General features: G+C 34.7%; 1 protein-coding gene across 1 annotated transcript; it reads left to right on the top strand.

Annotated features, from left to right (window-relative positions):
* The first annotated feature begins 3,849 nt into the window (after positions 1-3,849).
* Positions 3,850-17,442, top strand: LOC130713944 (structural maintenance of chromosomes protein 4). The gene is made up of 28 exons (XM_057563773.1): positions 3,850-4,235; positions 4,313-4,402; positions 4,502-4,603; positions 5,108-5,284; positions 5,368-5,498; positions 6,016-6,094; positions 6,167-6,324; positions 6,413-6,488; positions 6,620-6,748; positions 6,828-6,972; positions 8,625-8,755; positions 9,857-10,009; positions 10,094-10,283; positions 11,134-11,267; positions 12,266-12,424; positions 12,762-13,070; positions 13,153-13,329; positions 13,444-13,527; positions 13,602-13,811; positions 13,964-14,053; positions 14,127-14,248; positions 14,324-14,479; positions 14,564-14,671; positions 14,921-14,981; positions 16,460-16,594; positions 16,815-16,902; positions 16,984-17,056; positions 17,140-17,442. Exons 1-28 carry the CDS (start codon positions 4,095-4,097, stop codon positions 17,258-17,260), a joined length of 3,729 nt encoding a protein of 1,242 aa, XP_057419756.1. The 5' UTR covers positions 3,850-4,094; the 3' UTR covers positions 17,261-17,442.

Genomic DNA, 17,442 nt, shown 5'->3' with positions numbered 1-17,442 from the left:
GAGGTGTGCCGAAACTGAATCCCTGATAGCTCAAGAACCTTAAAGTAAACTGTCGATGAAGACTTTTTCTATTAGGATCTTTAAATGAAGATTCCACACGCGTACACCCATTTCTTTCGATGTTTCCAATCTTTCTTCAGAAGGAAGTTTTCTCATCCGACATCAACTGCAAAAAGTAACTTTTCGGGCTAAATCGATTAAAATCGTTAGTGAATCATTTGCTTAAATTCTGAGAAATCTGTTTCGAGTTCTGAAATTCTGTCGTCGGATTCTATCTTATAATTCACAGAGGAATGTGCAGAAAAAATCAGAATCGCGAAATATTCATTTTCCCGCGTTTTCCATTTTCTATAAATAGCTTGAAAAATCAAAAAAAAAATATCATCACCACCAACACACATACACGGCCGAGAGCAAGGAGGAAGAGAGGGGGAGAAGTGATTTTCGCCGATTCTTGTCTGATCGCCGCTCTGTTCGTTGCTACGCGTAGACCTCGAGGTACTGATGCTTTTCCTTACCTCTGATCGTAAATTCTGTCGCTTTTCTCTATGTCTTTCTGTGCTCAAAGTTTTGAGCTTTTTGTAAAACTGTCCAAATAACTTGATTTCTCTGTCTAAACTTATTCCCTGCATGCCCAAGAGCATGTTTAGCGGATTACATTTCGCCGAATCTCGTCGAATCGCCGCAGAACTTCAATTCTGCTCAAAATACCCATTTTATGCTGAGGTTCCGCTTTTTGAGTCAAAAACTCTCGACTGAGCTTAGCGTTAGTAGGATTAGTTGTCATAAACATCGTGGGTATCGACATCATCCAATTTATTTTTCGAAATTCTGATTTTGAGTTTCCGAGCAAAAAATCTTGACCAAAATACCCCTGTTCTAGTTTTCGATCCGATAATTTTTCTGAGAGTTTCCCTGGCCTAGATATCACCTAAGAATACATAGGAATTGATTTAGATCGAAGAAAAAGTTCGGAAACCCTATTTTCTAAAGTGGCCGAAACCTGTTTGTTAGGGTACCGTGTCCAAAAATAATTTTTGGGTCTCTATGACCTGAGCTATAGCGTAGCTCTTGCGATTGTCGAAATTTTGGCGTTGGTTTCATGTCATTTCGAGTTCTGTAGCTCAAGTTATGCGCGTTTTAGCAAATGAAGTTCTGTTGTCAATTTGTGCCTAAATAGGAACTCTGAAGCTTTAAAAGCTTTCTTTCCAGTTTCGATTAGTGTTATTAGATAGTGTTGTTTCTAGTGGGGCTTGTGTTGACGATTGTGTTTCCTTGTTCTAGGTTCGCAATTTCCATGCACAACTTCTACTCATGAAGGTAAGGGTAACTCAGTTTTTGCGCGTCTTTGAGTCTTGCATGCTACAGATGTTTGATTTGATGCTATATTGTTCAATGAGGTATTTGATTTGATGTTATATAGTTGAGGTTCTTGATATCTGATTTGATTCATGTTGTTGGAAATATGTCGTCATCTATCTTGAAATAAGTTGCTAGTTTATGTGCCATGAAATGCACTTAAATCTGAATAGCATGCTTTTCCATTTTACACGTGGTAATTGCATGGAGTTAACCCTTTCTATTTGCTACTTGTTGTTTGGGTGCTTAACGTTATTAGGCGATGGAGATCCTTTCGCCGAAGCTTAGCTGCTCGAGTTAGAGATCGGGTTGCAGGCGGTGGAGTAGAGGTGTAAGAAGCAGCTTTGCTTCTCTTATTGTGGACTATGTTTGAGTCTCCTTTTCTATATGAGAACTCTGTTATTAAAGCCTTGCTTCCGCCACTGTTAAAGTGCGCATGTTTATTCTGAACCTTACTTATGGTATTGTAAACTATTATTACTGTATATCGGGAAACAGGTTATTTAAATAAAGTTATGATGTGTTTCCAACTCTATGGTATTTAGTCATTTTAAAAAAAAAACCCTTGAATTTTAGGGATTGCAGAATAGTCCTTAGTCTTTGTAAGATCACTTAATATGATTCTTCAGTTGAGAAATTGGGGCGTTACACATACAATTTAAACATAGGGGAAAATGATGGAGGAAGATTTGGAGGTTCAATATAGGTGGAGCAGGAAGGAAGAAGATTCTGACATGAAAAGAATTTAGACAATCTCTCGGAGTCGCAAGTTGAACTAGTTAAAAACCCTAATTTTGAAATTGTGCATTACATAACATAAACAAACTTAAGAACTATATGATATTAATTCATTAAGTCGGTCATATTAGGGTTTCAAATTGTAATAAAACCTATATACAGTGTAATACTTTTCTACATAGATGAGAAAATGAAAATGAAAGGAATTTTTATAAATGAAAAAGTAAGAGAAATGTGTGGAAGAAAGATTTCATGAGAGAATGAGACTTTATTTCTTGGTGTTTGCTATAGTACCTTAGTCAGATCAATGTGTGGTACCTTAAATGATATAAACCAATAGAAAACATACAATTTAAACTTAGGGGAAGATGATGGAGGAAGATTTGGAGGTTCAATATAAGTGGAGCAGGAAGGAAGAAGATTCTAACTTGCAAAGAATTTAGACAATCTCTTGGAGTCACAAGTTGAACTAAAAACTATAATTTTGAAATTGTGCATTACATAGTATAAACAAACTTAAGAACTATATGATATTAATTCATTAAGTCGATCATTTAACTTTTTAAAATTGCAATAATAAATTATTTCGCCTCTTTTCAACAAAATAACAAAATTATAACTTAAAATATCACATGGAGGTACCACACCAAAAAAAAATCAGGGTACCACAAAATTCACTTTATTTTTCTTTTGTTAGTATAAAATAATGGACTTCAAACTTAATTTCATTAAACTTAATTATATCAAGCTTACTTTTATCAAACTCACCTTTAGCTATCTCTAAAATAAACAAGTAGTATGTTTCAAAAAATGAACTTGTGTTTTTATTTAGTACATCGGAAAGATAAATTGCATTTCTTAGGAATCGATCCCCGAACTTCCCCTTACCCAACCCATATGAACTTGTGTTTGTGAGTGAAGTATAAACGTAGGTTTTAAAAAATAAATGTTGCTTCAATAGAGTCGAGTGAAGTTTAGTAAAAAAATAATAATTAAGTGAAATTATCTTTAAAATTTTTTAACTCTTGTGAATGGAAACAACTTATTGGCCCGCCTCTACCACTTAGTGTGTGACAGTGAGGATACATTAAAGAAAAAAAGACAAAAATATTAAAATAATTGTAAGATGTAATATAAAAGTAATGTATCTATATATGTAATCTTGTAAAATAACATATGCCGAAAAAAATATTGTAAAAATAACATCTAACTCACTTATTTTTCTAGTCGAAAAGTGTGTATGAACATATTTTTAATAACCCCGAGTTTATATGGTTAGAAATCTTTTTTTACTTAATTGAAATACACACAAATAATGTAACACACGTTATGTTCCATGTTAACCACTTGGTTTTAATTAAAACCAGAAAGTGTGTTTGGTTTTCGATTGAAGTGAGTCTTCAACTCCTTGAAATTCACGTTCCCGATTTCTCAGCTCACGAGCTTGAAAGATAAAAAACAATTAGCGCTTTCAGGTTCAGTTGAAATTAACGTAAATACAAACATGCCAAATCATGGGGGATCAATGACACCAAACAATGGTGTTCAAATCGCTCTGCTGCAACGACTCTCATATCAGATGAACATTCTTCTCAAGATGGCGAAGTACGTAGTAGTCATTTGAGCGAAGCGACAACTTATATCATACTATATTATATTCTCCATCTAGACGGGGCTAGGAAATCCGATTGTTGTAGAGTTAACTCACTTTTATTAAACTTAGTTTAAGCTAACAGATTTGAAAGGCGGGGGATTGAGATTTGAGCCCATTACAAATTTGAAAGCCCTCAAAAACATTCATTTGCCGCCAACCCAACCTTACATGCTTTTTGACTCTTCAATTTCAATCGCAGTTCAGATCATTTCATTTGAACCCTAAATTCCCAAATCTACCAAATTCAACTCGACTCACTCAACGCTTCAACTCGCTCATTTGATTTTCCCCACCCAGAGTTCAACAACTCGAGCGATTCTCCCGAGTTGACCCGCTCCTCTCAATGGAACCGCAAGGTGAGCCCGCCGCACCCGACCCAGCTCACGCTCCACCGGCGGCGCGCCCCAGGCTCTTCATCAAGGAGATGGTGATGCGGAACTTCAAGTCCTACGCTGGTGAACAGCGCGTGGGTCCTTTCCATAAGGTTAGGGTTTTCCATTTTCACACTCAGTTGCTTCCAATTTCACTTGTGAGAACTTGAAAAAACGGTTTTGGTTTCAGAGTTTTTCGGCTGTGGTTGGACCCAATGGGAGCGGGAAGAGTAACGTGATTGACGCAATGCTGTTTGTGTTCGGGAAGCGAGCGAAGCAGGTGTGTGTTCTTGAATGTGCTAAGAACTAATGAGTGTTTTTAATTTTTAATTTTTTTCTTCTTCTTGTGCTTCTTTCATTTGGAAATTGGTGGTTGCAGATGCGGCTTAACAAAGTTTCGGAGCTTATCCACAATTCCACCAATCACCAGAATTTGGATAGTGCTGGGGTTTCTGTTCATTTTCAGGAGATTGTCGATTTGGTAGCTTTTCTTATTAACCTTGTTTTGTTAATTTTTAGATTTTATTACCATTATTATTATTGTTGTTGTTGTTGTTTTTCGTAAGATGAGATGCGAAAGAATGAGGCATAATATAATGCCATTCTATTTGATGTTTTATGATTGTTGTATTTATCAAAAGTCAAAACTGAAAACCCGGGGCATTATTATTATTATTATTTTAATTTTAATTTCAGTTGGTGTATTTTTACTAGTAATTCCAAAATGGCACCATTTTCTTGTAAGATGAGATATTTGATATTTGATGACAAAAAGTGGACCCTAACTATACACATATTCATTTGCTAAGTTTTATTCAAACTTATTCTATTTTTTTGCTTTTCTTTTGTTTCATCTTTCATGAGCTCGCATTTAAGTTGAGCTTTATGCCACAGAGACTAAAGAGTTTTCAGTGCTCCTGTTTTATTGCCCTTCTGTTGTTTTCCATCTTTGGTTGAAAAAGAACTAATGTTTCTATGGTTGCAGGATGATGGAACATATGAGGCTGTTCCAGGAAGTGATTTTGTGATTACAAGGGTGGCTTTACGGGATAACTCCTCTAAGTATTATATTAATGATCGTTCGAGTAACTTCACTGAAGTCACTAAGAAACTGAAAGGGAAAGGTGTTGACCTTGACAATAATAGGTTTCTAATCCTTCAGGTTGGGTATTTATTACATTGTGTTTTTAGTTTTCCGGAAGGCTTTTCCTAGTTAACTCTATTGATGATTGATCTGTTTCACAGGGTGAAGTTGAGCAGATCTCACTTATGAAGCCAAAAGCTCAAGGACCACATGATGAGGGTTTTCTAGAATATCTGGAGGATATCATTGGGACGAACAAATATGTAGAAAAAATTGATGAATCATTTAAACAGTGAGCACTATCTCCATTTCAATTTAGAAAAACTGCAAACTTTCTCGATCAACAATACCAAAGCATATATACTTGATGTTGTTGTTGCCTGATTTGTTTTGATTTGATTATATTTATATGTTTCGTATGTTTGGCTTTACTTATTTGTTTCCAAACAGCTGATAATCAAAATCATACTGAGAAAGAAAACCAATTATTCCCTGAAGATTATGGGTTATTTCGGTTTTGATTTGTGGGGGAAATGATTGCTTTAGCCATTTTTCATGCTCTTAGGTAACTTTTGATTATAAGCTGTTTTGAAATCAAAATAAGCTAATTATTAATGCACCCTAAGCAAAAACAAGCACACTCTCACTATTTATTGTATTGTAACTATTCTTTGATTTCTGCTGCCACCTGTAGGATAATTTACATATTTTTCTAGTGATGCTCCATGTAAGCATTAAGCAACCACTTGGATTTCAGTTTTAACAGATAATAACTTCTTTTGATTGAAACAAATCTGTTGTTGTTTTAGGTTAGAGTCCCTGAATGAGAGAAGATCTGGGGTGGTACAAATGGTCAAGCTATCTGAGAAAGAAAGAGACAGCTTGGAGGCATGTATAACTGTGCTTGTATGAACATTTGATTTGATGTTTGAGCAGCCCCTAACAGTTCTTTTGCAACAGGGTGTGAAGAATGAAGCAGAAGCCTACATGCTTAAAGAGTTGTCTCACTTGAAATGGCAGGAAAAAGCTGCAAAGTTAGCTCTTGATGATACAGGTGGAAAAATGGATGAGTTACAAGTGAATGTTGCTAGCGTAGAAGAAAATCTCAAGGCAGAAAGGTACATTTGAATTTCACTCGGTAGTTTCTGTCTCTCTTTGCGTATGTTAATCTTGCCTTATGATTAACTCAGTGATATCTTATTACAGGGATAAAATTCAAGAAAGTAAACAAGTTCTGAAGGAGCTAGAAACTAAGCACAGCAATTATATGAAAAGACAAGAGGTTTGCATGAAATGGGTTCTGAGTGTTTGACATTATCATTTTGCATGATGACATTGCCGGGCATTTTAGGCTTAATGATAAGCTCAGCAGATAGTAGTCTAAATATTATTTTTTCTTTATTTTTGCAACAGGAGCTAGATACTGATATGAGGAAGTGTAAAGAAGAATTCAAGGAGTTTGAGAGGCAGGATGTCAAGTATCGGGAAGATTTTAAACACTTAAATCAGAAGATCAAGAAGCTCGAGGATAAAGTTGAAAAGGTACAGGGAAGGCATGGTTTTTACATCTGAAAGTATCCACGTGTGAGATGCCTTATCCATCCATCTGTTTCTATTTTAGGATTCATCAAAAATTGAAGCTCTTGTAAAAGAGGGTGAAGACTCAACTAATCTGATACCAAAACTTGAGAATAATATTCCAAAACTGCAAAAATTGTTGCTAGATGAGGAGAAGGTCTTAGAAGAAATCACAGAGAGTTCCAAAGGTGGACCCTTGTCTTTTTTTCATTTTCCAATATATTGGGAATTGCTTTTAGTCAAAATATTGCTTTGCTGTTGTGGTGATGCATCTCTGTATTATGCTTTTTATCATAACCTGATTAAAACTTTTCTGTTCTTACCATACAGAATTAGCTGACTGTCATGGGTTTTAGGTGCTCCAGATTTAGTAACACCATTATTGTGCTAAATACAAATTAATAGAAAATGATTTTAAACTTAAATATGTATTTGGTCCCTATAATATAAGAAATGTTTGGTTTGGGTCCCTACGTTATTTTTTTTGGTTTTGGTCCTTAATTTTAATTTTTAGAAAGGCTTAAATATGTTGGAGGTCCCTCTAAAATAGGGATCTTTTGGTTAAGGCCCCTACAATTTTTTTTGGGTGGAATAAGCCCCTAATGTGAAAATAATATATAGTGATAAACCCCTGCCGTGAGGTTCCGTTTAATTTCTCATGATTCTGCAAACGACGCTGACGTAAATTATATTTTGTGAAAATTATTCAATTAAAGAGGGTGCCACGTAAGTAAATTAGGGTTGAAAAAATAAAAACCCAAGTAAAAAACTCAAGTAAAATCCCCAAACGTACTTGTGTTTTTTACTTTGGATTTTCATTTTATTTTTATTTTTTGATCCCTCATTTACTTACGTGGCACCCTCTTTAATTGAATAATTTTCACAAAATATAATACACGCCAACGCCGTTTACAGAATCATCATAAATTAAACGGAACCTCACGGTAGGGGCTTATCACCATATATTATTTTCACATTAGGGGCTTATTCCACCCAAAAAAATTTGTAGGGGCCTTAACCAAAGCACCCCTATTTTAGAGGGACTTCCAACATATTTATTACCATAATTTAGTCCCTACTGTTTTGCTATTTTTGGTTTGGGTTCCTTGCTACAAAGAGCAAAAGGATTAAATTATGGTGATTTCTAAAAATTAGGGACTCCAACAAAAAGAAAATGTGTGGACCAAAACCCAAGGTTTCTATATTGTAGAGGTCAGATTTAAGCCGTGATTTTAATATGGTATTGTTAAGGTTTCATATAGATGTTGAAACATGCACTACTATTTTTTTCTTTCCTTGTTTGGTTGCTCAAGTCTACTACCCCCTCCATTCCAAAATTTATGTCGTTAATTGATATATAGTTTGACTGAAATACCCTTATTTAAAGTTGAGTTATATTAAAGAGAGAGAATGATAGTTATTGTGTAAGTAATTAGTGAGAATTGTGATGAAAATAGGAGGTGGTCGGTGAGAGATATAATATCAAATGAGTGTATAAATGGATGAAAATAAGATAAATTGTCTTGAAATTCTAAAACAACATACATTTTGGAAATAGTTGATAAGTTAAAACAACATATATTTTGGAATGGAGGGTATAGATAATTATGCCTCAAACTCTAAGTTCTTTTTCTGATTGTCATTGTCTTTGATACATTATGATGATAGCTAGCAGTTTACAGTGGTGGAGACTGGTCTCTATTTGTTTAATTATTACATTCCATGTTCACAAAGGGAGCTCTGATGTTCTGTGTGCGTTAGTGAGGGTTTTGGCCGGTTTCGTGTATATACTTTTCTTTTTCTTAATCCTGTTAATTATTTGTTATTGATTTGTGAGCAGTTGAAACTGAGAAATTCCGCGCTGAGCTTGCTGAAGTTCGGGCAGAGCTAGAACCTTGGGAAAAAGATTTGATTGAGCACAAGGGGAAACTTGAAGTTGCATGTACCGAGGCTAAGCTGTTAAATGACAAGGTGATAATGACTTTAGTATTTTATGCACTCTTAATCAGTCTCGGCTTTAAGGAAGTGATTTAGGCTTTTGTCTTGAAAATTTTACGTATATTCAAGCAAATCACAGTAACTCCTTATATTATATGCTGTGTTAAGTATTTTTGGTAACTGTCGAAGGATATTTTCTTATAAGCTTAAGTAGCTACAATTTCTGGTAAGTTTTTATGCTATGAATAATTTCTGAGAAGTGAGAACAAAGAAAATTGAATGCGCAATTGTAAGTACCTTAATTTATTCTCACACCTTTTAATTATACTTCTCCTTTTAACTTATTTTGTGAATTTTAGTTTTCAGATTTTTAAGAGCTATTTTTTATTTGGAAACTCATGCTTTGTTTCTGGTTTTCTATGGAATGATATATGGCAAGCAAGCAGAAAGCATTGTTTCTCGCCAAGAAGATCTCTTGTATTTTCCTTTCTTGGGGCAAGTGGACTAAAGTGTTGACACTTTCATAATTCAACTCTTTTGGTCCACACTTTTTTTGGGTGTAGTTTTGCATTATCTCCTTAAATAAGACATTTTGGGATAAATCTTTGAATTTGGTGTTTCAAAGAGGTAGAATTTTCTTGCATTCTCTCTTAATTGAATTCATTATTTGATTGTGATGGTTTTTGATTTCTTGGAGGGATCACTGTCTATGCTACCAAATTGTTAATCCCTTCTGGTGGTGGATTAAAATTTAGATCTCATTTCTGTTGTGAGATTCCTCAAATTTTGTGCCCACATACAATTTAATATTCTTGTTATGCATTTTTTTTGGATGTATGCATACTGCAAAGCCGGTCATAGAAGATATGTTAGATTGTTCCAGCTACCGTAGTTTACACATGCAAAAAAGCCAAACATAGGTTGAACTTAGCAAATGTAATATATAGAAAACTATTAACACAAACCTCAGTTTCTCTTTCACCAAAAAATAAAAAGGACAATTTTCTCATGCTCAGGATTCATGGAACTTATTCTTTATAATGTTTAACATACACATGTAGAGCAGATTCCATTAGTATTTTCCAGTAGAAGGATGTTTGGTATTAGAAGGTGATTCTTGATTCTTCTTTTCAGCATGAAGGTGCACGTAAAGCTTTTGAAGATGCTCAAAAGCAGATGAAAAGTATATCAGAAACAATTAAATCAAAAACTGCTAGCATTTCTCAAATTAAGAGTGATATTGAAAAGAGCAAACATGAAGCATCAGAAGCTCACCAAGTGGAAGAAGTGAGCATTTTTTACTTTTGAATTCCATTTCTTGAACATTTTTGTAACACAGGCTTACGGTGATCTGATTTTTTTTTTGTTAAGGAATGTATAAAAGAACAAGATGCCTTGATTCCTCTCGAACAAAGTGCAAGGCAGAAGGTTGCAGAACTGAAGTCTGTTCTGGATTCTGAGAAGAGTCAGGGTTCAGTTCTAAAAGCAGTCTTGAAAGCCAAGGAAACCAAACAAATACAAGGAATATATGGTCGCATGGGTGATTTAGGTGCAATTGATTGTAAGGTTTTTTACTTGCAATCTTTTTGCTTCACAATGTTCTTTTTAAGTTTCTAAATTAGATTCCTTTCATGGCGTGCAAACTATTAGAAAACCTGGTTTTGCATGGCTCAGATTGTATCTAGTTTTAAAAATTTATGGTGGTGTACTAAAATTTCAAAAACAACTATACCTTGTTTTTTGCAATCAAAGTGAAATGGGCTTGTTGAATTATTGGCTAAAGGCGAGGGTTTTCCTTCAACCTATTCCGTAATCATTCATATTTGGAACTTTAATTAAACTCAAGGAGGGGGAGTGATGGGTGTTACAATATGGCAAAAGTATCTTAAAATATCTTACAGTAATTCTTGTGTTGAGAGGTGAGAGGTCGCGCATTGACTAGAGATTTGGCTAAGTTCGTTCTTATATAGGGTAGAATAATCCTCACCCTTGAGCTAGCTTTGGGGTAGAGTTAGGTCTAAACCTGTATCCTAAGAGACCTGTTATGTGTCCCATGTTATCAGAAACACTTCTTCTAGTCTTGGTCACAAGAATATTATTTGATGGCCTTTATCCTAGCTATAAAGGTATATAGTTAACAGCGAGGTTATTGTACATTAGACATTTGTAATTCATGGAAAATGGGATCTGCTGTTTTTTTTTGCATATATTAGTAGTTCAACATGTTCCAAATTTTGTTGGTTTTTTGTTTTTGCTCTCAGAGTGATATTACATTAGATTATGAACTATTTAATATCTTCTTTCTACTCTGGAACTTGGCAAATAGTGATTATATATCACTTGATGCTTTTATCATTGTACGTTATCAGACTATGCCACTATATTAACGAAATGAGATCTGATCATTGCAGCAAAATATGACATTGCAATATCAACAGCATGTGCTGGGCTTGATTACATTGTGGTGGAAACAACAAATGCAGCACAAGCCTGTGTTGAGTTACTTCGCAGGGAGAACCTTGGTGTTGCTACTTTCATGATATTGGTATTCTTTGTTATATTATTTAACAAGTTTCTATCTTAGTTTTCTGTCCCCTTGGATTTACATTTGTTTAAACATTGCTGAATTCATTCCTTAGCTGCTATGCGCAAACTTTTGTTTTCGCACTTTAATTTCCAACTCTGCTTGACTCTCTGTTGTTATTCGTAATTCAGTATGATGCTACTCTACTTTAATGATTCTTTTTACCTCAACCTGCTGATTACTTGATGTAGTATCAGATCTTCTATAATATGAAATCGTTCTTATAACTAGTTGGCCTTTTAAGTTCTAAACTAGTTGAAATTTAGGAACTAATGTAGATAGCAATTCCTTAATAGGTTTTAAGGTGTACTCCCAGGAGCTATTTAAATTCTTGTAGGGGACTGAAGGCAAGCAAGTTTCAGTTTATAAAATAATAATATGGATTTGGTTAAATACAATGTCCCAGCAATTAATTTTATAAACCGGTTATATCTTAGAAACTGAATCAAATTAATTATGAACTAGCAAGCTTGTTTTACGATGTAAAATGAACATTCATGGGTTGAGGAGGGACATGTTGGTTCAACATAGTCAATGATCTGGATTTATGTATTCTTGGCAGGGCCAAATACAAGTTGTTATTAGATACACAAAGTTACACTTTTAGGTGCATTGGTACTTGATGTAGTTTCAGATCTTCTATAATATGAAATCGTTCTTGTCAATAGTTTGCCTTTAAGTTTTACACTAGTTGAATTTTAGAAATTAATGTAGATAGCAAAATTTTAAGAGGTTTTAAGGTGTACTCCCAGGAGCTTTTTAAATTATTGCAGGGGACGGAGGGCAAGGAAGTTTCAGTTTATAAAATAATAATATGGATTTGATTGAATACAATGTCCCAGCGATTAATTATCTGTTTTGTTTTTCTAATATTTTTGGTACACTGAGTCACTGATAATAAGTGATTTAAACTGAATTTGATAAATCTAATCAAGATAGCTTCTTTTTTCATAATTCAGGAGAAGCAAGTTCATCTCCTTCCAATGTTGGAAAAGAATGTAAGCACTCCAGAGGGGGTTCCCCGCCTTTTTGATTTAGTAAAGGTTCAAGATGAAAGAATGAAGCTTGCTTTCTTTGCAGCACTCAGAAACACAGTTGTTGCTAAAGACCTTGACCAGGTCAGTTCCACTTTCTTACTAGATAACTCTGTTCTGATCATTAATATACAGGACTAATCATAAAAAATTCAGATATGAAATCATCATCATATCATGCTTTCAGAGTGTGGCAGATAGGCTAATCTTGTTATAGATTATTTGGAACTTTTTATGCTTTTTATATCATAAACTCCTTTGGATTGTTTAAGAAACAAAAGTGTGGGGCTCAACATACTCATTATTCACTTGAAATAATTATAAAATCCATCACGAAATTTTTTGGAAAGTAATTTGCAACCCTTCATATCTGTGAAGGAAACAACTAACTGCCAATTTTTTCCACTCATATAAATTTTAGGCAACACGCATAGCATATGGTGGAAACTATGAGTTTAGGCGAGTTGTTACTCTTGATGGTGCACTCTTTGAAAAATCTGGAACAATGAGTGGTGGTGGTAGTAAGCCTCGGGGTGGGAAGATAGGGACATCTATTCGAGCTGCAAGTGTGTCTGTAGAAGCTGTTACTAATGCTGAGAGGCAGTTGTCTGAAATGGCTGATAAATTGAATGCAATTCGCCAAAGAATCATGGATGCTGTGCGGCGATATCAGGCCTCAGAAAAAACAGTCACGGCTTTGGAAATGGAGTTAGCTAAATGCCAGAAGGAGGTAATGCTTAGTTCTGAGTCCGAAAGATACTTTTCAGGGAATTGTTGGTACTGGGCTTTGATTTTCTTCCCTTCCTCTACAGGTTGACAGTTTGAATTCTCAGCATAGTTATATTGAAAAACAACTTGATTCCCTCAAAGCTGCGTCACAGCCAAGTGAGGATGAGCTTGTCAGATTGAAAGGGCTTACAGAGATTATTACTGCCGAAGAAAGGGAGATTAAAACACTTACTGATGGATCTAAACAGCTGAAGGAAAAGGTTTGCTGTAACTTCCTTACCTTTGAATTCCTTTGAAAGTTGAGCGTTGATTGATAGGTCTTGCTTTTATTTATTTAACTCCAGTTAGCTCGACTTAACATTAACCATTTTCAGGCGTCTGATCTTCAAAGAAATATAGAAAATGCTGGGGGTGAAAAATTAAAATCTCAGAAGTCAAAGGTCCAGAAAATTCAGTCTGTAAGCATCCTAATTTTGAGAAGAACTTTTAATTCAATATGATGCTCTGTCTATTAATTGTTCACATTTACTAGGATATTGACAAGAACCACTCAGAGGTTAACCGTCTCAAGGTCCTAATAGAGACAGGACAAAAGATGATGAAGAAGTTGACCAAGGGAATTGAGGAGTCAAAGAAGGAGAAAGAACGACTAGCTGAGGAGAAGGAAAAGTCAAAAGAAATCTTCAAAGAAATAGAACAGAAAGCATTTATTGTTCAAGAGAACTATAAGAAAACACAAGAGGTTTTGTCCTCCTTTTGCATTTTTGGTTATGTAAAATTGCGCCTACGTAATAAAATGCATAGTATAATATATCTTTTCAATGTATATATAGTTTGTTATACAGCATGGTGGTAGTTGTTGTATCGTCATGTGTTATTTATTCTACTGTGCAGATGATTGACAAGCATAGGGATGTATTGGAGGAAGCTAAATCTGAACATGATAAGATGAAAAAAGTAGTTGAAGAATTGCGTGCATCTGAGGTACTTCTCATGTGTGTTAATTTTTCATTCTCTTGAAAGTTGGAGTTTTCTCATTGTAGTCCACATTTTGCAGGTTGATGCAGACTTTAAATTAAAAGACATGAAGAAAGCATACAAAGAATTGGAAATGAAAGGGAAAGGCTACAAGAAAAGACTAGACGAGTTGCAAACTGCTATTTGCAAGCATCTTGAACAGTATGTCATTTGATAATTGTTTGCGAATAGTGTTTATCATTTTGAGGTTCTTATGAGGTTGTGAATTTGATACAGAATTCAGGTAGATTTACTGGATGTTGAAAAGCTAAAGGCTACATTGGATGATGAGCATCTTCATGCTGCTTGTGACCTGAAAAGGGCTTGTGAAATGGTCACATTGCTTGAAGCACAACTGAAGGAGATGAATCCAAATCTTGATTCAATTTCAGAGTATGAGCTTTTCTAATTTGTTACCATGATTGTCTTTCCTTTTGATGTTGTGTAGGAAAACTCTTACTTTCTTATGATTATCAGGTATCGAAAGAAAGTTGCATTGTACAATGAGCGAGTTGAAGAGCTTAATACAGTCACTCAGGAGCGGGATGATATAAAGAAGCAGTATGACGAATGGAGAAAGAAAAGGTATGCATATTATTTTTGTCAAGGCTCCTCTAAAGTGAACTTGTCTCTAAAGGAGGCGAGGTTGCATCCACTGTTAACTTAATTTAAAGTATATTGTAATCTTAATATATAAAATCCAAGGGCTAATTCACATTTACTCGCTATATAGACAAACTTGCTTTAGAGGAGGTTTTTCCTTTTGTTTGTATCATTAAATTTATTATATGATTTGCTTTAAAATAAAATATAAGATGAATATGTTATTTTCAGATTGGATGAGTTCATGGAAGGATTTAATGCCATATCATTGAAGTTAAAAGAAATGTACCAGGTTTGAGATTCTGCTCTATTTTTCTCTCTCTGTCTCTGTGTGTGTTCGTACTTCTCTCTTGACAAAGGCATCTGAAATTGTGCTTCACTTTGTAGTATTGTTTACTCGGCTTTTTACGTGTTATAGATTCAATAGTCTTTCTCATGACATTTAGACCAGTACGTTAGCATGGTTCTTTTTATAAAATTGTGTTTTGTATTTCTGGATATAAAATGGTGCTGTGCCAAATAAATTTCAATTTTTAGGGGGGGGGGGGGGGTGACTCTAGTAGTGCAGATAGATGTGTAAATTTATGATGGCATAAATTCTTGTCATGATCCAAAAGCTTAAGCTGTTGGGGGAAGACACATGCATGATTTTATATCATATTTTTAACAAAACTATACATGTAGTTAATGGAATTTGATCAGAGATTTGGTTAGAATAAGTGAATAGAATAGTGTCAGAAGTTCCTCTCCAATTCTGGGTCAACAGACTATCTTGGCTTGAAGCGAAAAATAGTTGAGCACTCCTCACTCAGGAATTCAAGAACCTGAGCCCTCCTTCCAAAACTAACTACCACTCAAAATAGGATGCCTCATATTTGTCATAACTTGACTTTTGCTGTTTAGTTAGAGGCCTAGCCTATTATATCTGCGTTAGAAATGAAAATGATATCTTATAATATCTTAGTTATTAAGGTTATTTAGATTATTCTTTAAATTGGTTTCTTATTTGTATTGATTTGTTTCCTTATTTAATTAGGGTTAGGAGTCTTAATTTGTTTTCTTATTTAACTAGAATTAGTAGTCTATCCATTACTATAAATGAGGGTAAGTTTTTTTCTTTTGTAAAATTACACCCAACATATTATGTTAATATTCCTGGTATTCATTTTCCTCTTTCTATCCTTAAAGAGTAAACCCTAAAATCTCTTCATGGTATCCGAGCCAATCTTATATTCAATGTTGGCCACCTATTTAAGTGTGGAGTTTAAGAATCGACTTGACCTGTGTTTGTGATATGAAAATTTAGTGTCGATTTGGCAAGCAGATATTTCAAGTGAAGTTGACGACGTAAGTCTAGCTCTGCAGATATCTCATGGTGGGGATAAGGGCATTTTGTTAAATATAAAGTTTGTGATCTCCATGCTCCAATGAACCTCAGTAAAAATCATTAAGCACTTACTAACATGCGTAAATTATTTGAAACCAGCAAACTTTGGGTAAAGTATGCTGAAATTTGTGCACACTGAGCGTAAGATAATTTTTGCTTCATTTTTATTTTTTATTTTTTGTAATCATAGTTTATTATTTATAGTGTTGGTGTCTTTTTATTTTTTTTTACTTGGTCGGTGTTGGAGTAAACTGTATTTCTTTTCCCTCTGTCTCTGTCTCTCCGGTCACACAAGCCAATCCCTAAAATTTCAGCCGTTATGTGGATGGTGCTGCATTGGGTGGTAGTGATCATTAACATGTATTGCCTCTTAACGCTTGCAGATGATTACACTCGGAGGTGATGCAGAGCTTGAGCTTGTGGATTCTTTGGATCCTTTCTCTGAGGGTGTTGTGTTCAGTGTCAGGCCACCAAAGAAAAGCTGGAAAAACATTGCTAATTTATCCGGGGGTGAAAAGGTCATTGTTTTTCTTTTGTTGGGTTCCATGCACATTGCAAATCATTTTGTATGAGCAAGCATTCTATTTTCTGGCTTCAACCTGTATGTGTGATGCTGAAATGGCCTTCAATATTTTCTTGACAACAATGAGCATAAAAAGTATAAAATGCCTTCATGGACACTATGACCTTCTTCCCTGTTATTTATTATATAGTGATATTTTATAATTTATTTTGCAGACTCTTAGCTCATTAGCTCTTGTATTTGCTCTTCATCATTACAAGCCTACCCCGCTTTATGTAATGGATGAAATCGATGCTGCCCTGGGTAAGTCAAATTATGATATTTGTAATTGCTATGTGGGTTTGCAATTCACTAAACTCCATTGGCGGCTATATTGTTTGGCAGACTTCAAGAATGTATCTATTGTTGGGCATTACGTGAAAGACAGGACCAAGGATGCTCAATTCATAATCATTAGGTACTTCAAAATTGCATTTTCTTAGTAAATCTGTGCTTGGTCTGGTCTAATACTTACTGTGGTATGTTTTCTTCCTTGTGCAGCCTTAGGAACAATATGTTTGAATTGGCTGATCGTCTTGTTGGTATTTATAAAACTGATAATTGCACGAAGAGCATCACTATCGATCCACGTAGCTTTGTCGTGTGCCAAAAAGCTGTTTGATGCATTTGTCAGTGTGCTCTTGATGTTTAATAGGATCTCTTGTGCCAGTTTGATCCTGCATGCAATTGTTATTAAGTTATTAGAGTTCCATATATATTGTATATTAAATAGTATGAATACATACGGGATCATGAAAAATATGTAATTAGTTTTATCTGATAAATTGACTTGTTTTTACTTTA

Source organism: Lotus japonicus, chromosome 4, assembly GCF_012489685.1.
Source record: "Lotus japonicus ecotype B-129 chromosome 4, LjGifu_v1.2".
NCBI classification, from domain to species: domain Eukaryota; kingdom Viridiplantae; phylum Streptophyta; class Magnoliopsida; order Fabales; family Fabaceae; genus Lotus; species Lotus japonicus.
The sequence above is the reverse complement of the archived record's forward strand: the minus strand, read 5'-3'. Positions and strand labels throughout refer to the sequence as shown.

Coding starts and splice junctions, on each gene's coding strand:
- LOC130713944 (XM_057563773.1), top strand. CDS start 4,095: ATGGAACCGCAAGGTGAGCCCGCCGCACCCGACCCAGCTCACGCTCCA. Junction 4,236..4,312: donor GCGTGGGTCCTTTCCATAAG/GTTAGGGTTTTC, acceptor TTTTGGTTTCAG/AGTTTTTCGGCTGTGGTTGG. Junction 16,595..16,814: donor ATTTATCCGGGGGTGAAAAG/GTCATTGTTTTT, acceptor TTTATTTTGCAG/ACTCTTAGCTCATTAGCTCT.